General features: G+C 46.0%; 2 protein-coding genes across 4 annotated transcripts in view; one reads left to right on the top strand and one right to left on the bottom strand.

Moving 5' to 3' along the window:
- Positions 1-11,202: 11,202 nt before the first annotated feature.
- SLC25A20 (solute carrier family 25 member 20) lies at positions 11,203-22,453 on the bottom strand. The gene is made up of 9 exons (XM_065846002.2): positions 22,229-22,453; positions 21,386-21,478; positions 19,386-19,513; positions 17,298-17,388; positions 16,246-16,363; positions 14,995-15,067; positions 14,314-14,423; positions 12,826-12,950; positions 11,203-12,326 (listed from the first exon to the last, which is right to left on the bottom strand). Exons 1-9 carry the CDS (start codon positions 22,331-22,333, stop codon positions 12,264-12,266), a joined length of 906 nt encoding a protein of 301 aa, XP_065702074.1. The 5' UTR covers positions 22,334-22,453; the 3' UTR covers positions 11,203-12,263.
- Positions 22,454-22,525: 72 nt separating this feature from the next.
- ARIH2 (ariadne RBR E3 ubiquitin protein ligase 2) overlaps positions 22,526-23,482 on the top strand; it is a 31,689-nt gene continuing 30,732 nt past the window's right edge. The window contains exon 1 of one of the 3 annotated variants that reach the window (XM_071812984.1): positions 22,526-22,542. The gene's annotated coding sequence lies outside the window, so the exon portion shown is untranslated. Of the gene's footprint in view, positions 22,543-22,563; positions 22,849-23,482 lie in introns of those variants that run through there. The other 2 variants (XM_065845999.2, XM_065846000.2) reach the window with 2 other exon arrangements.

Below are 23,482 nucleotides of genomic sequence, written 5' to 3'. Positions count from 1 at the left end.
GTGGACATCAGTTCTCCACAGCACGTGACAAGCAATTTGAGAACAAGGAAGATAGAAAAGGACAGAAGGATTTACACAAGACAAGTAATTTCCTTGTCATTTGTCCATTCTTCTTGTAGGAATCTTTTCTCCCTTTACACTGTGGGATTAAGAAGCCTCTTGCTTACAGTAATTATCCTTTGAATAAATAGCATCTCTTAAATACAAACCTCTGTGTCCTGTTTTTGTGTGACAGTAGTGTTTGGTTTGGTTTTTTAAGCCTTATACTGATTCTTGCAGAAGAGCAGAGGCTGCTTCCGGGGGTCTAATGTTACTTTTCACCTCTGGAGACATTACCATATGCTGCAGAGCTATGTCTCAATTACGTTAACATATCTGGTTTTAAGTAAACATTGCCCGTACTTACCACTACAGTTCTACTACTTGATTTATCCTTGTATTTCTGATATGGGCCTTACCCTCTCTGAGCCATTCTTTGTGCATTTTCTGCAAGACATCAGCGGTCTTTCTTCTCACAATCAAAACTATGGTTAATTGCGTTTACAAAGGAATCCTGAACTGTGAGAAATGTTTCTCAGAGTGTGCGGTTTTGCATCATTTAACTTTGAAAGGACACTGCTTTCCCTGACCTCTTGCTGTTTTTTCTCAATGACTCTGGCAATTGCATCAATAGCCTTATAAGTCACATTTTCCTTTCACATCTAGGAAAGATCCAATCTTTCCTTGTCCCCTCCCAGCTGAATCACGCATCCAGTCCCTCCTTTATTCTGTGTCTCAACCGCACCAGCTCTCTTTCTCTCCTGTTGGAGGGGTTCATCTGCCATATTTCACCTAATATTCAGATTGCCTTGGGGAAGGCCTTTTGTTTGCTTCAGCACACTGAGAAACCAAAAAACGACAGCCAGGATTGCATCCCAAACCCACACATTTTGGATTCTGATGTCACCTCAAAGTTGCTTGGTCCCCACATTGATGCTCCCTGTTATCTGCAGTTGTGCAGGGGGGTTCCCTTTCAAACACGCAGTGGTGTCAGTTTCCCAAGGATTAATTTGCAGTCAGCAAGAAACTAGAGGCATCAGGCAGAAAAAAACCTGTTTCTTCTCTTTCCTCACACCCCTTTAAAGGTGACTGGTTTTTCTGAGTCACAGCTAACACAAACTTGTTGGAAAAGATTCAGCCTAGATTTATACTACAGCTTACAGGAACATAAAAGACCATTTAGTGTTTGAAGTATTATTCTGAATTACTAATCAAGCCCCTTGTCTGGCTGAACTCAGTCAAGTCCTTCTTCAGGTTTTGTGGAGTTTATTTCCCTCGTCATCCCGAGCAATCTTTGATGAGCAGCACACAGGTTCGCGGATGAAATGGGGAGACTGCTGGCAGCATTTGGCTCTGTGTGTTTGCAGGAGGATCTCAGTGCAGGGGATGCGCACTGCAGTTGTTCCTTTGTTCATATTTAATCATACGAGAAAGAAGAATGTAATTATGGCCTGTCTGCCTCAATCTCCTCCCTACCTTGGAGTATTTGAACTCTTTGAGTTAAAGGCAAGTGGGAATGCAGCATTTTCTGGCAGCGGAGTGCATCCCCAAGCAGATCAGAAGTGTTTCCATTTGATGATGGTTTCCTGCTGAGCCTTCTCCCGTGTGGAGGAACGTGGCCATTACTAACAGCATCGCAAGTACCAAACCTGGTCCAAGCTGGAAGCACAGTGTTTCCTCTGGGTTTCCTTTGTACGTTTGACAGCCCTGTCAGACCGTGATTGCTTCACCTTTCTCTCAATAGCTGGAAACACCTTTATGCAGTTACTAGTTTTGAGGATACAGGATCAAAATGGGGCTTGGCTCAGAAATAGACTTTTTTCCCCTCTATTCAGCAATTTTAGGTGTTTACTTTCTATTTAGTTTTGTATAGCAAGCATTTACACTCTAAAACTATCAACCCCTTTACACCTCAGCACAGGGTTACGGAAGATTTCCTGCCAAAGAATTCCAAAAATTGAAAATGTCTTATTGAAAAGGGTGTTTTGAGCTTGCAGTTGTAGTTGGACTCACGCTGAAATGAAATCGTAACAGCAAAGTTAAGAAAGGACTGGAAGGTGCAGAGGGGGATGAGTGGACCCACCTGAATTCTGGGACAAGGGCTCGGGCTGGTGGTGCGAGAGCCAGTTTGGGATGCGGGTGGCAAGGGGTGACGTTCAACCCAACCAAGGAGAAACCCCCAGAGCCTGAGCAGTGTGGCAGTGCCAGAGCTACAGAAAAAACAGCTGATGAGAGGCTACTTGATCAATGGAATTGCGCAAGATGAGGAAGGAGGGAAAAGGCTGTAATATATAAAAACTTTAATTGCGAAGTTGTTCAATCTGAGCTGTCCCAGGAGCTGACAGGCTCTTACTGCTGCTTCCCGGACTATGTACCAGGCACAGAGACTGACGGGGAAATTTTCCACTTAGTGGCAGGGATATTACATTATAAAAAAAAAAGATAAGAGTTTATCTCAAAAGCAATGAGCTGCTATTTTCTCAAGACCTTGCTACTGAACTTTAAAAGAAGTACCGTGGAAATCAAAGCGGTGCTCAAAAGGAAATAAATCTGTTACAGAAAGAATGGTGGTTTAAATCTTCTTTCAGTTTGAAAAATTGTTTTTACCTACAGAGAGGCTTTAAACAAGAGGAAAATGTATTCCAGTTGCTTGGGATCAAAATCTATGTCTTAGACACACAGACGAATAGTCCAGAGAGAGAAGCCAATAATTAGCTACTGAAAAAAAGCTATGGCAGATGAGAAACTCAGTAGGGGTGGAAAGTGAAAGAGGAGAAAGGATGAAATAATGGAAAATGTTCTTGCAGTAGCAAAAGTGCAGCTAAAATAGATGATTTGAATATGTGAGGAAAAGGCAAAAGGTTATAGGGGAGGATTTTTTGGGAGTTAGTGAGTATGAAGGTCACACGGTGATAGTTAAGAAGGAAAGCTGCACTCCTTATTAAACATGTGTCTTTATTAAACACGTGTCTTCTCAGACTGAAGCTGAGTAGAACAAGAAGAAGCGATGGTATCTCATATTAAAGGACACAGTTGCTTGCCCTGTTATCACTATCACAGGGTTCAGCTTCTGCTTGCAGTCAAAAGCAAATAGTTTAAAATGCACGTTAAAATAGGCCAGTACTTTGGGAAAGGTCAAATTCTAGTTGGAATTTTGGCCAATATATATTTTTACAGGAAAAGTCCCAATCAAGAAAGTAGAATAGAGAAGGTGGAAAGCACTCACTGTATGAGCAATTCAGGCTCCCAGGCTGCTGAGAACTGCCCTCAGGGAAATGAGATGGCATATCTATAAGAACAGATTTCTCATTCATCTCTAAACTCATATTGAAACCGATTAGGCAAGAGCTATTGGAACAGGAGGAAAATCACGACCAAACCTTAGGGGCGATATTTGATCACCAGGTAAAGTCCCAGGGAACACTGTTTTGGAAATGAATACTCTGGTCGCTAGAACAAGTTAGTGGAATTGAAGAAGACTGCTCTGTGCTTTCAGTAGATGGAAACCTCTTTACATATTTATTTACTTATTTTTGAAAAAAAGTCACTTAAGCAATATTTAGGGCAGAGAAAGTCTTGGGAAAAAAAAGGAGTAATCAAAAATAAGCAGAACATTAAATAATATATTTTAAAGATCGGAAATTTAAATATATGTATTTAGAATTAATTTAATTTCATAGCATATGACAGAAAAGTCTGATGCCTTACGAAAATGAAAATCAAGTGGTAAGGACCATTGATTTTAATATATAGTAATTCAGGAGCACCAGTGTTTTCAGTGAGATACATGTTGTAGCAAACTGTGTACTACTTGTGTTATTTACTTATTAAAAAAGAAAGTCTTTATGCAACAACAAAAAAACCCCTATACGTAACAATTTATCAACTATCACATTAACTAAATATATAAAGAATAGCAAAATAAGACATCCCAGAGGAAAATATAAAAGAAAAACACATAGCAAGAGCACAAGAGATTATGGCTTCCCAGCTGGATTCTATCAAGCATTTACAGTTCTTTGGGAGGCGCTTGGGTTTGTATCCTGTGTGCAACAACATAACGTGAAAATGAGCCTTTTTTCCCCCAGATATGTAACGCTCTTGTTCTCTTGTAGCCCTTTAAGGTGTCTTAGAAAGTACTGGGTTCTGCCAGAGTCAGATATCACTGCTGAGTCCCGAGGTGTTCACGTCTCCATCTGCACAAGCTGTAATCCATTAACCAGGTTTAAACAAACAGAGCTCAGACTGGCTTTGCAGAGCCTGGGCAGATGCCAGGTGTTCCCCGTGAATGACTCGCAGCTGCTCGTGGTGCCACATCCCGTCACAGAGAGAGGTTTCTTTTGTCATTTGGCACAGAAGGGCTCTGAAGGGATGGGGCAGAACCTGTGAGCAGAGTCCCCTCCAGCTGGAAATTCCTCCTCATCCTCCCCATCATTAAATGATGCACCCATAGCTGGGGCAAAGCTGCCATGGGGCTGGGGGTCACCAGGAGATGACCCTTCAACCAGATGTTTTGTGGGTCTGGGAGTTTCTGAACCTCAGAGTTACTCTTGATGTCCAGTTGAAAGTGTCTGCCTCATAATGAAGTTGGATTTCCCATTTTCATCACCATGGTCACCCAGGTGAGGGTGGCACCGCTGTTCCCCTCACATTCCTCAACACAAACATCCCAGGAAACCACTGATTTTGGGAAGATCCTCCCCTTTGAAGTTGAATTGTGGCGAATTTCAGAAATGAATGACACACATTTGCCGAAGATCTTCCTTCAGAAAACACTTATGAGCAAACATTTAACAGATATCAAGTTTCCTAGCAATTGCCTTTCAGAGACTCTAGAACAGCTATGTGACTAATATGATAAGTAGGTCCTTCAGCAAGTAAAACTACCCATAGAAATCAAGATGAGCATCTTCCATGGACAGCCCACTTCAAGATCTTACTATTATTCTGAGCAAAGCTTTACCGGGTGAGCTGAGGCGTGAAGAAGATGGACATGAAGAAGAAAACACACTGTATGCAGTGGGATGGGCATTGTCGATGTCACCATTACGAGAAACCAAGTCAGGATAAAGAAAGGGCTGAGCAGTCTTCTGCTCAGAAAAACAGTACTTATTCATTGATGGTGTAAATGTTGCTAGGCTACATGGATTAAATTAAAAATCCCATCCTTTCCCGATGTGTACACCACCTTCAGCAAAGAATGCTCTGTTAATTTAGTAAGTTTTTTTTTCCCAGATAATACAAATTTATCATAAATGATGGAGCAGAGGGTTTTAATTATAGAAGAACTATAGAAGACAGAATATTAACCAATTACTCAATAAAGAATCTTTTCAGCATATGTAGAAATCAATACCAATTTTAATTAATTGACTGTACCAGTGCCCAGAGGAAAATAATAGAGAATAAAATAGAAAATATCAATATGACTGTATAGAAACTACTATCTTTTAATAAGAAATGGTATGTACAACTAGAAGAAATACAAAAAAGGAGGGAAGGAGGTTCACTGTTTTATACAAGGAGAGGTTAAATAAGGCGTCAGTTTGTTAAAGGACCCAAAGGACAAGGGGTCAGAAAGTCACAAATCATTTAAGAAAATATGAAGGCAAAGCAATTTGTTATTGTTTCTCACAATACAAGATTAAAGAGCCACCAGTGAAATCATCTTTCAACCAATCTAAAACAAAGCAGCACGTAATTAAGCATAATAATTAAACAGCGCCAGTCACTGCCGTTGGACACTGTGGAGGCCAAAACTGGGAAGTTGTCCAAAAGGTGATTACATTGAAAACCACGTCTAGAGCTCCAGGTGCAGACGCAGCCTCCAGCCCAGTACATCCCAGTGCGGCTGTGGGTGTCAGAGCCCGAGGGGGCACCCTGGGGGGGTCCAGCTGGTGCTTTGTGCCTCCCGTGTTCCTCGCCAGGCAGAGCTTTGGGCTGAGACACCCTTGGTCTGAGCAAGGAAGCTCTCAGTGACACGGTGTGCTTTTGTCTTTTCCAGAAAGTGTAACCTTAGCTGTACGAAATTCTAGTCACTGTCTGAGGGAGCAAGGTGGACGAAGTGAGCTTCTCAGTCCACTCCCAGTGGGACATTTCCCCGCAGATCTGGGGCAGACCTTTTAACAGGGCCTGTTACGATAGGTAATGGTTTTAAACTAAAGGAGGGGAGATTCAGGCCAGACATGAGGAAGAAATTTTTGAAGATTAGGGTGGTGGAACCCCGGCTCAAGTTGCCCAGAGAGGTGGTGGATGAACCATCCCTGGAGACATCCCAGGCCAGGCTGGACAGGGCTCTGAGCAACCTGAGCTGGTGAAGATGTCCCTGCTCATGGCAGGGGTGGCTTTGAAGGTCCCTTCCAACCCAAACTATGATTCTACAATATTCTATGATTCTATGATCTCCTCTACCTGCCCCTGTGCCCAGAGCATGGCTGTGGGACGGGGCAGGAGGAGCGGGCAGCACAGGCCCATCCCCGGGAAGGGCTGCTCTCCCCTTCCAGCAAACGGCTCTGGCATCTCTAAACATGCCCCTGCGGGTAAGCAGGACAGCTGCACGCTTCGTTTTGTGAGCGTTAATGAGTGAAACGCAGGAGTGATCTGTGCCACACGGTAACTGGGACAGAGGGGTGCTTCATCCCCTTAGATGGACCCACAGGGAGGAAAATGGGGAAAAGCCCAGCAATCTATCATCAGCACACAAGAGAACTCATCCATATCACAAGCAATTGCTTGTCTCAAGAGAGACAGACTTTATACCCGCCCCATCCCACAGTGCCTCATCCATGATGCCCCTGGCAGAAGCAAAAACCACCTCCAGGCACCTCCCCAGCCCAGGAGACATTGAAATTCGTTGTCTTGGTGCAGTTTTTGCTGAAGGGAGTCGGGGTGGATCAGGGACAGCTCAGCTTCCCCAGCCTGAAGCCGCTGGGGCAGTGGGCAAGGACAGAGATCAGGAGAGCTCTTCATCCACGCTCTGTCCCCATCCCGGTGGTGGCAGATGCCAGCCTGTTCCCCAGGGTGCTGGCGCCCTGCTCCCACCTCCTGCCCAGCGCAACTTCAGGCTCCTTTCCAGGAGAAGCCAGTGCTGTTGGAGGCGAGGTTCAACCACCCTGCAGAAGCTCACTATGCCTGGCGGCCAAGCACGCCTGGGACACGGGTGGCCGGGCGGGGAGAACAGCGAGTTCCCTCCGCCGAGTGATCTCCTGCCATCAACTGCCAGTTCTGAACTTTGGCTCCGGCCAGGAGGCCGCAAACGAAGCAGATAATTGCCTGTCAGTGATGGATGGGGAGTCAAGGGTGAGTGGGGAGGGAGGGGGAGGGATGGACAGGAGGATTATGTTTCAGAGGGAAATATTTTTTTAGGGTTCGTCCATGCGGCGGTCGGGAGCTTTTCTGAATCACATGGGCATAACCCAAGTGGGAGGAATTGCTGTAATTTTACACCTTTTCAGCATTTCAGCTGGTTCTGCTGAAATCTGCATAGGGATTAAAGATGGGAAGGGACAGATAATTTATTTCCTTGCCTGCAGTCTACCAGGACAAATATTCAAGGCTAAATCGCAGTTCAGAATTTTCTCATGGTATGACTGGAGAGAGGAAGGAGCAAGCACCTGCCAGCAATAAATAACTATTAGGAAACAGTATTAGGAAATAGTACCAAGAAGAAATGTTGCCGCTAGGATACACTTTCAGTGTTGGGGGATCCATAACCAGGCAGCTCAAAATTTACTTTGGTATCCAGAGCTCATGTGCAACTTCTCTCAGATCCAGAGCTGCAGCGATGCTGTTAGAGAAGCTCGAGCTCGGGTCTCCAATGAAGAAGGGAATGCAGTTTGCTGCACAGATAAACATCACAGGCCTCCACTCGGCCATGCTGAGGGTTAGCAACAGCATCGTGGACTTCAGCAAATCTACATTTAAATTGTGACCTGCAAAGGGAACTGAGGTTTGTCTATAGCCTATTGCTGCAGCTTTGATACCAGTCTTTATAGCCAGTAAGCCTACGGAGAACCATGCATTATAAGCTGCTTAAACCAAACTGTCTGAGCTTAGATGGAACCATCTGAATTCAGAGACACGTTAGTAAAAATCCTGTCCAATCTCTACTTAAGGTTTACATTCTTGCCAGATTTGAGATACACTTGCAGAACTATTCTAATACATTGAAGTAATGGAAAATCTCCCCAGTTTTATACACAAATCTCCCTGAATTAGAAACGGTTTTCCATTTCAAGCACCCAGCATCAGGCAGCCCGCTCCCTCTCCTTCGCCGAGCAGCTTTCTCAGGGCAGGGTCTACCGGCCAGAAGGAAAAAGCGCAGTGAAAACCGGGGTCAGAGCCACGTCCATGGCTGCTGAGCCAGCAGTGAGCCTGGTTTTAGGAATGAGCACAGAATGAGCACAGATCCCTCGAAATGCATCCTGGAGAGCGGGGAGGAGCAGGAACCCCAGCAATCCCAACAGCCCCCAGCTTCAGGGGTATTCCGAGGACCTTGCTGTCAATATAGCAGTGCTGAGTGTACACAAAAGCCATTTGCACACAACGGGCAGAGAAACAGAAGATTTGAAATGCAAGCACGGAAGATTTCCGTATCATGGATTATTTCTGCAATACTTCCAGGCACCTTGAATCACCACTGGAAAAATCACCCACATCAAAGCAGGATGGGCCAAGGAGGATGTACAGCAGAGAATCCTGTGGAACTCTGTGATGGTTCTGATATAGCAAAAACATGTACTATTGTCACAAAGACCATAAAGACAAATGTCATCGGTATCCTGTGCTGGTAGAGAGACCCAGCTTATCAGCTGCTGCTGCATCCCATTAATGTCTGTGCTGCCTTGATTCACACAAGGAGCTGGACAATTAGAAAATAACATTTGAATGCAAATCTGGGCAAGAGTCCTCAGTGTGCAGGAAACTGCACCTGTGTTTAAATCCCTCACTCATTCTAAAGCTGCACACACCAGGGAGCATGGATTCGGTACATTTTGTGTGGCAGAATCTTGAGAGACAGGAGCAGCTTTTAAAACATTTCCATGGTGCATGAGTTTCAGTTTTTGAACAAATAAGCAGATGTGTCTGATCGGCCTTGCCAAAGCTGCTCTCCTCCCACCACTGTTTTTGGAAAGCAGCCTCTCAGCCCTGGTTCCCTTCTTCCATATTTTACTGATGTAAAAGCACCAAATGAAAGCAAGCATATTAAACAGCCAAAAATTTACCAGGCAAAATACAGAGCTCTGCAAAAACTTCAGATTAGGGACAATATAATTTGGGTAATTTAAATGGGAAAAAGGATCTGAAATGCTTTTGAAAAAGAGAAGTATGGAAACGGGTTGTTTGGCAGAAAGGAGATAGTTTACAGTTACCAGTAACAACTGAAGTATTAGAAAGTGTAGGGAATTTCTTAGTCTTTTAGGGCAGATGCTGCTTAAGGCCACAGACAGGAGACGCTGAGCTGGTGCGAGCACAGCCAAGGTAAGTGCTGGAGCACTGAGCAAGAGGCCAGCACATGGACTAAGGGGCTTCTTGTTGTCCTCACAGAAGAGCTGAGCTCTTAACCCCAGCAACCCCGAACTCAGGGCATCACCACTCCCCGATTTATTTTCCTATAATTAAATGTTTTTTCACAAACTGCAGCACTCCAGCCTAATAGAACTGGGACAGGAGGGTGGACTCGGTGCAATGTGCAGCTCATCACCAGGCGTGGAGGATCATGGTCTTCCTTGGCAGATGTGTAGAAGAGGCTCCTGCCTTCCAGCTGTCTGTCTGTCCTTGTCAGAGATGTAAAAATACTGCAGCCTGACTCAGAAAGCTGCAGCTGCCACGAGCGGCCGCAGAGCCCAGCCAGCAGCTTCCTCGCCTCTGACCTTGCCTGGGACCTGCGGGTTTGTCCCTCTGTCTGACAGCCCCAGACAGCCATCTGCTGGGCAGCAGCGTCAGAAACCAACCCAGAACAGCACTTCCAACCTGGAGGATTCTGCTTCAGTTCTTCCTGGGAGATCAGGAGCTCATCAGGATGCATATTTGGGTAGAGCGGCTGGGATGGGCAGAGTTAAGCATCAGTGTCTGGAATTTCAGGAAAGACGACACATGTCTATCCCTCACAAGAAGTGTCAGTGTTTCTTGAATGCATATATAAAAGAGAAGGAAAAAATTCAGCTTTATAACACCAATTAAAGTTGCTTTGAGGCATCAGAGCCCAAGCACAGAGGTCAGAAAGGTGGCCAGAGCAGTACAGGCCAGCATTTGGTGGCCGGGAAGCAGAGCGCCATGAAAGCAGACCTGGTCCTCTTGAAACAAGGTTGGATTTAGCCTCGGTAAACCTAGAGCTGTATTCGCAACCATTTGAGGGATTAATGTCCTTTAATCACTTATCTGAACCAGTATTAACTGAGTTCATGCTTTAGTATTTAATTCATCCATCACCACAGTGACTTGAAGAAGCAGGAGCAGCAGCAGGTGACCAAGCAGTGAGGAGCGGGGACAGTCCCTGGTGGGTCAGGCAGCAGCAAGACCACAAAGGCAGCTCCAAGCAGCTGAGATGTGTACACACCAGGGGCTACCTCATTGGTTTCACACCCCCACCCTGTAAAACACAAAGGGTGGGCTTTGGGGAAGGTAGGTTCCCTTCCGGTCCTTCCAAATAATTGGGAAGGAAATTGGGATTCTAGGCTTCTGCAGCAACTTTGGGTGGGAGGTATCCAGGGCTGACCCTACCTTGCAAAGCCAAGGTGAAGATTATTTCCTAATGGCAGAGGCCAAGAGACGATGCCAGAACCAGGACAAACTCTCAGCCACCTTTCCTGTGGGGCATCAGGACAGACACTTTCCCTGAGCTCCCCTCTATCTGTCTCCAGGTCTCTTCCTGGAAAATGCAACTTGTTATTTAGTTTCCGGCTTTATAGTTAAAAAACTGCAGCCACAATACAGCGCCTAAGAGGACTTGCAGGACAAACAGTGAAGTGCAGAACATTCATTTCCACAGCTCACGTTGGACAGTCAAAAATCCAAAATCTAAAAGGAAAGGTGCTAACAACTAAAGACAGCACAGCGCAACTTAATTTCCAATCGTATCTTAGAATTAAGAATTGGAAAAGTTTTGCGAAACTAACGATGCGTGACCATGCAAAAAGTAAATTAATTGAAGCAGACACTCTAGCCAAGCAGCAACCAGCTTTATTGAGTTACAACAATACTGCATCAAAACCAAAAAGAAATTAAAGTTGCATTTTGCTTCTTAGCATTAGTAATTTCTCAAAAGAAAATGTGATTATGTTTAACAACATTAAGAGAAAACAAAGGAACAGGAGCAAGAATAAAGTTAGACAGGACTGCAGAGCCAGTGTCCCCTTCAAGTATCCCCCTTGTGTCAGGGGGACTGAGTTCTTGGAAGTCCTGTTGAATTTTCTTGGGTCAGAGACTGAATCCCAGGACACAACATTTGATGAATCAAACATATCGTGGGTTGCTATGAACCACGCTGTCCTTTCGAAATCACATTTGGGATATCTTCAGTGAGACAGAAAGGGATTTCAGAGGAAGTTGCGGTTAATCAAACACCTTTCCTCATCGGCTGCCTCAGTAAAGCTCAGTAGAAACGTTAAGCACAATTCATTTTTCCTCCTAGTTCCTCAGAAAAGATCTGTAATATTTCCCAGGCCACTGAAACGTAGCTCTGGCCTCCCCTGCCCAGTTCGGTGTTGGCTGCATTGCATGTGTGTAAGATTAAAACCGCTGTCAACATAGAAATAGGCACAAGTGAAAAACTACAAGAGATGAGAGCGCTATCCGACATCGGGTGTTGATACCGGTGAGTGCAGCTGAGAGTGAAGTACACATCGCCAGACAATCATTTTAAGGAAGGGTTTCAGCATTAATAGCTACATGTTTCTTCAGTAAATAAAGAATTACATTTTAAGAAGTGTCCCCTTCTTCCGTAAGGAAGTACTTAAGGTAGTGTAATAGTGACAGCAGTGTGTTAACAGCATGACTGCTGTGGAACATTGGCTCAGAAGACAGGTTTATCACCACTAACTCTCCTCATTACCTCTGCTTCAGAGCTACAGCTTACATTTCTGAACAGCACCTAGCACCACCTGAAGATTGTGAGGAAGGCAGAAAGTTATCAGGCAAGCAATCATTCCTGGAACTTCAATTTATTCCTTTGAGGCAGACTTGCACTCTTTTCCTTCTCCTAATTTCCAAAGGCTTCTCAGTCTTCATAGACCTGGTGCAACCCAGTTAAGAAACTTCATAGCAACTTCGAAACCAAGAAAACATGCCTGGAAAAGACAACAAATAAGGATTCTAAAAACCTATTCCAAACAAGGCTTTTGAAATGCAGCACTATAAAACCTGACATGGCTGATGTGGAAGGAGGAAGAGAACAAAAAAAGGTCTTAGACCAGAGGCAAAAATTCTACTATATCCTTCCACACAAAGACAGAATTTCTGCTTTGTTAGGCTCATGATCTATTGAAGGGAAAGCCAGTCCAAACATATCCACGCACTTCTGTCTTCTACTGGTGGATGTACAATCAGAAAATAAATACTATCAGAATGAGTCAAAGGGCTTTCATGTAAATCTTTAAGGAAGGTTTACTTGGTGTTCCCCACAGATTTAGGTACATTTTTAGAATCTGGACATCAGCAGCCACAAGTACCTGCAGTGACAAGAATCTCACTGAAATGGTATAACAGTAACAAGCCAGTCACAGACTGCAAATATTCACTGTGAGTGTCCAGGTCCCCAAAACCCGTCTGGAATCACAATTTACTTACCGCATTAGCGGGAAATGCCCTGATCATTACAGCCGTGAAGCCCTTATACAGAGATGCAACTCCTTCCTCTCTGATCAGTTCTCTCAGCACATCTCTAAAGCCATTTGGGTATTTTCCTGGAGGAGCTGAAAGGGATACAAAACACATTTGCTAAGACGTGTGGCAGTCACAAATGCTGAAGAATGTGGTGCAGGTAACAGTCCAGGATTTTCAACAGGTTCACGTTGCTCTGCCATCTGGGTGACACCAGAATCCGCGCATTGCTGAAGCTGTTGTAAAAACATCTGCTTGGAAAAATGATCTATTTCAGTCAAATGCAATCAAACAAAAAGGACACCTTACTAAAGACTCAGTAAACAGAAGGTTTACTCACCACGACCACAAAGAATTTATCTAATCAAGTCATTGAGGGGCGGGGAAGAAAGAAGAATAACTTTTGTCAGGGTTGGATGGCTGAGCTGTTACTTGTGCCACTGACCACAAGAGCTGCAATTAGGAGATGGGAAGGTCAGATATAAAAATTGATGAAGTTTATTCATAAGAAAGGTGAAAAGCACAGGCTGTTTTAATGCTGATGTTACACAGATTGGTTGAGGCGCTTTTAAAAAGTTGTTTTATTCAAAGAACAAGTTCTTGCTTCTCCTGACACTTCTCTGGACAGCGCTGCCTCCGCCAGCCGTCTGAACATGTACTCCACAAACCAACGCAGTTAAACAGCCACCACTAAAGCGCTTCATCTATATGGAAGAATTGGAGACTGGTTCAGTGGAACAAGGACACAAAGCTGTGATGTATTTCACATGCGGTCCTTGGTATGATATCAAACAACCACAGCAGCCACCATTCAGAGGAAAAATTTCCTGCACTAGATTATCATGATCTGTGACTCAAGAAAAATGGTTACTGCCTGTCCTGTGGAGAGAGACAGACAGAGAATACAAGGAGCCTTAACAGAAATATTCATTGACTAGGACTCCCGGACAAGCCAAGTAAAAACCTGTCAAATTTTGCTGAAGCTCAAGGCTTGGGGACCTCCTCACAATAACTAGGCCACAGTAGATCTGCTAGTGTGAAAGAAATGCTCTCAGCCTGGTATGCCCAGTTTATATAAATATCAGATAGCACAGGCTACAATTTATACAACTGTGTCTGATGTGAAATAACAAAACCCCCTCACTGAAATACATTTGTGCTAAAACAGTCATGACATGTGGTCCTATTAGTATGCCCTCTATGCTTAGGCTTCAAAACAAGTATCTCAAATCAGGATCATGATATTACAGCAGGGAGGCAGAGACAGAAGAGCATCCTGATGTGCCAAAAATTTGTGAGGAAACCAACTAAAAAGCTAGGAACACACTCGGGTTTTTCACATACTTGTCTCAAGCTGTGCTCAAGACACACTACATCCCAGATGCATCTTCCATCGCTGCTCAGCCTTCTCCCCGCAGCACCACACTGACCAAGACGAGCTGGGATGCAACTCACCGGTCTGGAAACGGGATTTCAGCACATCTGGTGGAATGGCAACCGCCCAGTTGAAGATCCCAGCCAGGCCACCAGCAAACAGGATCCTGGGCACACTGAGTTCACTCACACTGTGGCACGAGTGGGGTGAGGTGGAAGAAAAAAGGAGAAAAAAATAAATTAAAAAAGTAAAACCCCATCTGTATTGCCTAAGGCGCCAAGCAAAGAGGCAGCCTCGCTGACAGCTGAAGGCGGCACAACGCTGCAGGCACAGAGTGCAGTATCTGAGTGGGATTTCCAAGAACTGGAGCCTTGTGGGCAAAATGTACTAACTCCAGCCTAATGGTTCAAAGCTTTTCATTCAGCAGCACACACGCAAATGCTCTGGGGAGAAAAACAAACAAACAAACAAAAGCCTACAAACCGCCAGCTCTTCGTGAACACCCAGGAGTGAAAGTGAGGACACCTACTTTAAGTAATCCTTACTTGGCTAATAAAATCCAATGCTATAACCTGAGAGAAACCAAGTACTATTTTAATTGTCAGTTAACTCCAGACCAAAACAGGTCAACTCACCAGACCAGCGACCTTTTCTTAAAGAAACTGTTTTGATGATACCTCTCTAAATCTCTTCCTAATTGGGGAGATTAACCAGCAGTGTCTGAAAAGTCCAGAAAATGATGACTGTGAGATTTCACTAACCTCTTTCCCTCAGGGGTCAGAATGTTCTTCAGCCATTCGTACGTCATGAAGTACATTCCGCTGGCTGGGACGTCTGGTGGGTAAACAACAAAGGCTGTGAGTAGTGGGAAGAGGCACAGCAGCCCCATGGCAGCTCAGCAACATCGCTAAGTACATCCAGATTCCTTCTCTGAACCTCCTCTACAAACAAAATCTTCTGTTGCTCTAGACAGGGAAGCCTGAACTTTCCCAGGAGCAGCACGTACGAAAGGCAGGAGCTGGGAAAATATCTGCTCTCCAGTGCTTCTGTCAGCAGCCCTTCAAATCAGGCTGTAACCTGCCTGCTGGCCGTTAAACTAATGATGAGACAGCTCTAAGCTTTCTTAATTGCTGCAAAACAAACCAGAGCAGTACAGGAACTTCATGAGTTTTGCAAACTATTTGTTCTAATGATTCTATTTTGGTGCTGTTTTGGTTTGTTTTATTTTTGTAGTCGATGGGGTTTGTTTTTTTAAGCTACTCCTGCAGCCCATTCTTAGCTTGGGCCTGAACTGGAAAACCAGCCTCTGGCCAGGGACACTGCCAGTTACATTGCCAGAGTTACATTGCCAGCTGTTACGCTATTGTGAGAAGCAGAGTATAGAACAAATTCCTAAACTGAGGTATCAAAATACAGATATTCCAGCTTACCCTTGGAAAACATTGCCCTGGTATGGGGAACAATCTAACGCTTTGCAAAGGAGAAAGCACCAAAACATGTAAAGGATTCAGTGTCTGGAACAACTCCTTTGTTGTTGTTGTTGTTGTGAGAGGGGTCATAACATCCCAGTTCAAAATAACCCACACTCAAGTGGGTAGAAAGCATAACTGACGCAATCACAGAGTTTAAAACAGTCAGTATTATATGGCAGCATTCACAGTCACAATCCTTCTTCCAAGAAAATGAAAAAAAAGCGCCCACTTCTGTATTTCTCTTTGTTCTCTCTGCTCCTCTCCTGAAGTTTCTCACTCCTCCTGGCTTCTCAGATCTTAATTACTTCCTGCATCCCTCTGATCCTTGTCATCTGACCTCTTCCTTGCTCACTGAGAATCTCACGTTTATATCTCAGTCCCTTTGAGGCACTGGAGTAGCTCTGCAGACTGCAAAAACAAAAAAAAGGGCGGCGCAGCATCTCCAAGCAGCTAAAGGGACAGCAAGATCTATGATACTGTATCAGGCTTCTTATCTTAGAGCACCCCACGCAGCAGAAGCATCAGGACATTACCAGTTACCTCTCATGAGGGTGAGCACTGTCCCCTTGTACACGCCACGAATCCCAGCCTCGCGGTACAGCTGTTTGGCACAGTCCAAAGAGCCACTGTATTTAGTTTCACCTGTAGCTGCCTGGATCTGAAGGATTAAAGTGATAGTTTATGACTAGTGAACAATCATTCAGCTGATAGTTACAAAGCCACGGGCACATTTCCACAGGGGAAGGAGCACGTTCTCATTCCACAGGCACTCCTGCCCATGAAACCTCAGCGTTACTTCCTCAAGCAGTGCTCTCCCATTCAAGCTGAGGATATATTTACTGTTCCACGCAGCGGTTAGATTCTCCCTTATTTTTCCCCAGTGTAAGTTTGAAACAACTGAACTCAGTTCAGTAATTCTACACTGCACTGACAGAAAGTAGCCTTCAAATATTTTAATGAAATTCAAACAATTTGTATGTGTATAAAAGCTTTCACAGCAACAACACATCTGTCAGAACTAACGTGACCACCCATCACCACACTAACAGAGCTCAGCACAGTCTGCACAACGCAAAGCTTCCCATCTCTGCTGAAGATGGTGTTTTCATCTGTTCAGGTTTACATTTTCCAACAATACTTTCAAAGCCCGGCAGGAGGTGTAGAAATAAGTCACTCAAACATTAGAAAACTACTCCATGTCCTTTGAAATGCGTTCTTTAGATATGTATTGGGAACTTGTCAAGGTAACAGAAAAATCTTTGCACTAGAAAGAGTCTGATTATCTAGAGTTTTGCATTTTTTAGAAACAGTTTCCTTCTGAAAAAAATGGACTTTTCCATACTTTGATGTGGACTGAGGCATCCACTGATGCCTCACGCTATAAGGCTTGTGCTCTGTAAAACGAATAAGGCAATGACTGCTCTATGTTCTTATACTGTCCTGGTGAGTTTGTATAATGCTTCTTTGTGACACAGTTGCATTAAATGACAGTTGTCTCAGTCCTGTTAAAAACCAGAACAGAGTAAATACACTAACCAAAGTTCCTGGCGGGGAGAGATGAGACCCTTAAAATCAAATTCCCATCGCCTTACCTGTAAAAGGCACTTGATTCTCTCTCCTGGAGCCATGATTACTGTTGTGAACACTCCTGACAACATGCCAGCAGCAAACAGCTGCGGATATCTGCCCCAAGGAAACAGAAGAGACACTGACACAACCCAGCACATGGGAAACGAAGGCAAGAAAGACCCTGGCACCACCAGACCATGCTGCCCTGCACAAGGCCGGCAGTGGAACTAGAAATGCATCCACTGCTTTTGATCAGTGCAGAAGTGCCCCATTAATGCATAATCAGAGCTAAACATTTAAGATCTCCGGGATTCAAAGCCCTGGTTCCCACAGCAACCATAACTCAGAATTGCATTTGCTAATAATCCTCGTACTTGCATGTTTTGCTACACCATTTCCCACTGTTTTTTACACTCAACAGTCTCTTCCTCCTCCAGTCTCCCACAGTCTTCTCAGCGACCCCAGTTTCCACATATATTCCTGCTTGTGCAGCCAGGAGCCTCCTTTCTGTCACCTGTCAGTCCCTCACTTCTTCAGCCTCTGCCATCGTCAAGTCTGTCTGACCAACCTGCCATCATCCCACACATTCTGCACCTGCTTTCATGTGGCAAAGCCTCCATGGCAGAAACAGACTGAGTTTCTTCATCACAAGCTTATTTTTACATCCAACATCCTGTTACTTTCTCTAGTAAGACACCCTAATATGTCAATTTAATTAAATTCCATGCCTCCCACTTCTCTCCACTTGCCCAAGAGATGGTATTCTATTCAGGTTTTCCAATTCTTACACCTTTCTTTACTCTTAAATTCCCATTAAATCTTCCAGACCATTCAGATCTCCCTCACCACTCCACATGCACCTCCTACTCAAACTAAGCTTTGAGTTTTCTAACTCAAGTTTCTCCCATCTCCTTCCTTCCAAAAATTCCCTTAAAAACCAACATGGGGAACCACTGTCATCCTGCCTGCCTCTACACCCACAACCATGTGCTCAGGGTCTTTTGGGGGTATCATGTCCCAGGTACACTAAGTCTGCACCTGATGTACAGCACAGCTGGGCACGATGACAGTTCCATCATCTATTTGTCGACCTTTGCTCTTTCTCTCCTGCTCTGCTTGGGCATAAAGACTTCTCTTCGGTACGATGTGTATAAAACACAAGGCACTGAGGTGATAAGGCTGCTGGAAATAACCCCACAACCTATTTTTTCCCCTTGTATTCTCTGCTCCTTATTGTTCCCCTGGCCTCACCCTGCAGACTCGTCTGCACGAGGACGCTACCGTGGCAGCGGCAAACCAGCAGCTGGGCACGGCCCACGCACAGAGAGCTTGCTCCGTGCCATGGCTGCGGGAGAAGCCACAGCTCCCCACCCCGCCACGCTTGACTCAACACAGCGGCCTCCTGCTTCCCGACACGGATCCTACGTGCTCCGCAAATAACAGAGTAAAATGTTGCTAAGCTACGGTTCTGTTCCTGTAGAGCTATAAATCACAAGTCAGCAAAGGCATTAAGGGAGCACTTTATGGGTTGGGGTCTTGCTTCATGCATAAGTTAGTCTGCAGAAAGCACCACAAATTCTTCTTAGCTCCTTGTCTTCTTTCCAGAAGGTTAGACATGCTGGAGAGGAGAGCTGCTCATAAACACCTCCTTTCAGAAATTAATAATAAAACATTTCCATGGCTATCATTATATCCTAACATAAGGACACAGCAAGAGTCACAACCAACAGGGAAAAGAGAATTGGGACGTGAATGTTGTCAAGTCTGCTTGACCATGAATTTATTTCTCCTGTAGTTTCTGTTAATAGTGAGACTGTTGGCAGGCGACCATTGTATAACTCACACTGTACTCATCTAAAACGGAATTGTTGCTTAATGGCTCTTTCTTGCGCAGAAAGGGAAGTGCACAGCACCTGCCCACATGCGGTCTGTTTTTAGCCTGTGCTATCAGTCCCACGCTTCCAGCAGCATGAAAACACACGAGTGTTTTTATTTTTTAGATCTATATTTATAACCCAGGAGAAGAGACAAATTTACACCATGACGCAGTGCGCGACAATACAGCAGGAGCCTTGGGGTGCCTTTCCCAACTGATTAACTCAGAAACTCACGTCAAAACGTCATCAGGTTTTCTCTGTTGGAGTCTTTTTCCCAAGCCAAATCCGAAGAAGCACACAGCAAACATGGGTGTCACTCCCACAATAGGAGCTGCCATTCCTCTGTATAAGCCTCGGACTCCCTGCAAGAAAAGTTATCACAAGGATTACTTGATTTTGCATAGACTTTGCATGTGTTTCAACTCATTGAGAAGCAAAAAGCTGCAATACAGGATAGTATCAGACAGTCAAATTAATCAGAGGAATAACGGGGTCTGTCATTCATTCGCAATTATACATGTTTAGCTGAGGCTCAGGGCCCCCCTGGAAAACACCAGCACCACTTACACCCTCCTGCTCCAATTCTCTTCATCCTGTACTTATATCTCAAGTATGAGGAAGTTAAAACCCACCTGAATAATAGTCCTAATAGATTATGTTAAAAGTCTTCTCAGATACAGACAAACATGCTCGTGTGCTTTATCAATAAGTCATCAATTGCAGTAGTGTAAAATCCTGACACTGAGCCTGAGAATGCTGAATTGAATTCACTCTACAGAAAAATGAAGAGCCAGGGACGCTAATCTGAACTACTTCATCGCCACAAAAACTCCGTTTGGAACAAGTTCAAGAGCATATTCTTTTTAGTTTCCTTCCCTAAGTCAAAACTTTTCACTATACAACTTTACATTTTTGATGTTTCCCTTCATCAGACAACACGTGAAAAAATTCCAATGTGGACCCCAGCAGCACCATTTATTTCATTTATCTTGCCTTTGAACTGAACTTTTAAAAATTAAAATTAGAGTTATCTTGCTAGATAAAGGCTAGATGCACAAATTAACCATTTGCTGGTCCGTCCACCCCATCAGCGTATCCCAGTACGTGTCTGTACACTTATGAGCACGACTGACTCTAATGAAATTGTATCCAGCTGACAAAGATCAGATGCTCCTGCTCGACCTTCCCATGAGCAGCGGGAAACGAACGGCCTTGGCAGGGAGGTTTAATAATTTTCCTTATAGAAACTGATGAGTATTGAGTAGGAGGAAAGAGGCAGCATCTACTTTGGAACTTCACATCACGAGGCTGTTGCAGTTCAGCCCTGACGTCTGCGCTTCAGCAGGGGTGTGAAAAACCGCGAGGGATTCGGAGCCAGCAAAGCGTTTCAGCGCTTCGTGGGAGAGACCGGGGAAGGGAGATTTACCGTGGTTACGTAACGACCTGTTAATACCATCATGAAAGCAGATTTCAGATACGAGACAGATCTTTCATTTAACGGAGAGTTACCTAACGAGATCCAGCGGTTTGAAAATAGACTTCAGGCTCATAAACAAAAAGTCAGGCTTCAGGGCCGTTGTTTCCAAATGGTAAACGGCTGCTGGGAAAACTCACTAAGCAGAAAATGGGATTCTATGTCACTTAAAGTCTTTAAACCAAGGCTGCGTGCCTTTCTAAATACAAAATAGACTGGAGTTCTATCACGTGACATGGGTGATTCAGGGGTGAGCACCACTGTCTACCTTCTGAAGACTGAACAAAACTATCGTAACAAAACTATTGTCACTGATGCTCTGTTCTCAAAAAAAAATTAATACTCCTCTGCCTTCTCATAGACGGCAAAACACATTATAGAAAGAAGTGAAAGTACTACTTGTATCAACGAAAGTCATTCCCTATTTTAGGATTTCCAGAGACAGCCCCAAATGCCAAAGACAACAAGGTTCCAGCGACCGCAACTACAAAGCCAGCGAACAGCTGCCAAAATCCACTGTAGTCTACAATGTCAAATACTAATATTGCGCTACTCTGAACCAAAACCATTTCTTAACAAAACAAAGAGGTGGGCACCTGGATTCTAACCATTCCCCAAGCTATGTAACATGCTTGAAAATTTTAATCAAGTATCGCGAAGTCTCAGGGGGGCAACATTCCCACACGATTCTGCTCTGGCGACATAGGGCAGTAAGTGATATTGTTGGCCGGCACCGCAGCTGAGGGGTGAACACAGTTACCTCTCCAACGAGAGTCTTTCGGAAGCAGTCGAAGGTCCCAGAATAGAGCGGAGGCTGCCCAGGCTGCGGCTTAGGCTGGGTTTGCAGTCTGACCTAGTAAGACGGGAAAGGAAAACGTTATTTTATTAAATAGAATAAAAATGTAATTTAAACAGATTAATTTAATATAATATTAAATAAATCAAGGATAAGTAATAAGCAAGAATAAACAATAATATAAATAATATACTTATATCCAACATAATGTATATAATTACATATTGTATATAATAAGGTTATTGATAGTAATATAAGTAATAAATATAATAATGATAATAAACAATTAATGAAATATAATAAACTCTAAAGTTTGATTCAGAGGACACCTCTATATGACCATCGCAGAGTTAAGTTTTGTGACCAGACTTTACGATATTGGTAGAGAGATTAACATCATTGTAGCCCCTTGCAACCGAGATAGAATTCTAATGCATTCAATAGCTAATGCATTTCACTAATTAATGGCTGGGATGACGTTAGGATGGCAACCTCCAGTCGACACCTGCGAGGTGACCCCGTGTCACCGCTCAGCCCCTTGGTACCCTCCTTCCGGACTCGGATCTGCTCCCCCCACCCCCCGATTTTTACGGTGAACGCGCCCCAACACCGCCGCGCCGGCAGGGGGCGCCGCCCCACCCGCACGTTAAGCCCCGCCCCGCGCGGTGCACGCCGGGAGTTGGTGGCTCCCTCCGGCTCCCCGCGCGGTGCACGCCGGGATGTGTAGTCCTCCCCGGCTGCCCCGCACCGCCCGGCACCGGCCGCCTCCCCGCCCACGCCGCTCCCCGGTGCGCGTCGCCGTCTCACCTTGATGGTGTCCAGCGGGTGCCCCACGAACACCAGGCAGACACCTCCAAAACCGCCAGCGAAGAAGTTCTTCACGGGGCTGATGGGCTGCGGCTGCTCCGCCATGACGGCAGCGGCAAGTGGCGGGGGAAGAACGGGACCGGGGCGCCGTGTCCCCGCCGAACCAGTGCCGCCCTCTCCGCCTCGCGACCTTTACCCCAGTGCGGGGCATGCCGGGATACTGGGGGAGGTGAGCGCGGGGCAGGCCGGGAGCGCGGCGGCCGCTGCCCGCGGGAGTGGCGGGTCCTGCCCGGCCGCCGTGCCGGTCGCCGGCGGTGAGTGCTGCCATCGCGCGCTGGCATGGGCTGAGGCCGCCGGGCCGCCACCGTCTCCTTAGAGTGCTGAGCCGCCACCTTGGGGCGGCCCCGCGCCGCCCGCCAGCTCCCCCTGCCCCGCCAGTGGTTCCGTTGTTCCCCCCCCGGCCCAACGCAGTGGACCGGCCCGGCGGCGGCTCCGGCCCCGCCCGGCGGAAGTGACGCCAGGCGGAGGCCGGTGCTTCCGGCGCGCAGGCAGTGGCGGCCAGGCAGGAGGAGCCCGGGGCGCCGCTCCCTGTGTCCCCCGCCCGCGCTCCGCGGCGCCCGGTGAGTGCGGGGGGCTGGGCCGCGCCGCGCGGGGGAGGCGGCGGGGGCTCCCGGTGGGGCGGCCCGTGCCGCGCCGTCCCGCGGTGGCAAGAGCTGGGGGCGACCGGTGAGCGCCGCTGCTGGCTGGGCCCGCGTTCCTGGCGGAGGGCCCGGGTGGGGCGAGCGCGGCGGGAGGGACGCGGGGCCGCTTCTCTGTAACTTCACCTCAGTTTCGCGCCGAGCTCCAGAGGTCGCCCTGCCCGGGGGAGAAGCCGCAGCCCGGGAGCTCTGGGGCCGGCACTGGGCACCCCGGCTGTGCCGGGGCTCCCCCTGCCAGCCCGGGCTGTTCCTCAACAGCTCCCTGCCCCGGTGCTCCCGGGCTTCCCCCTTCCCTGTGTGCAGCGTTCTGCCTGAGACAAGCACAGGATTTAGTTTTTGGTTACAAAAGCGATGGAGCTGAGGTAATTTAAACTGGATATCTTTCTGCCCAAGCTCAGGGTTACCGTGGAAGGAAGGTTCGCGTAGGTATGTGTAAAGTGACTTGCTGAAAGCGATGATAGATTAGAAAGGACAGGAGCAAAATGGGTTGGATGAATTGGGAGGGACAAGGCAATCGTGATAGTCTGAACAAAGGCTGGGAGGTGGGAGGAGAGTG

The sequence above is a fragment of the Patagioenas fasciata genome, chromosome 10, assembly GCF_037038585.1.
Source record: "Patagioenas fasciata isolate bPatFas1 chromosome 10, bPatFas1.hap1, whole genome shotgun sequence".
NCBI lineage: Eukaryota > Metazoa > Chordata > Aves > Columbiformes > Columbidae > Patagioenas > Patagioenas fasciata.
This window is presented reverse-complemented; position numbering and strand designations above follow the sequence as displayed.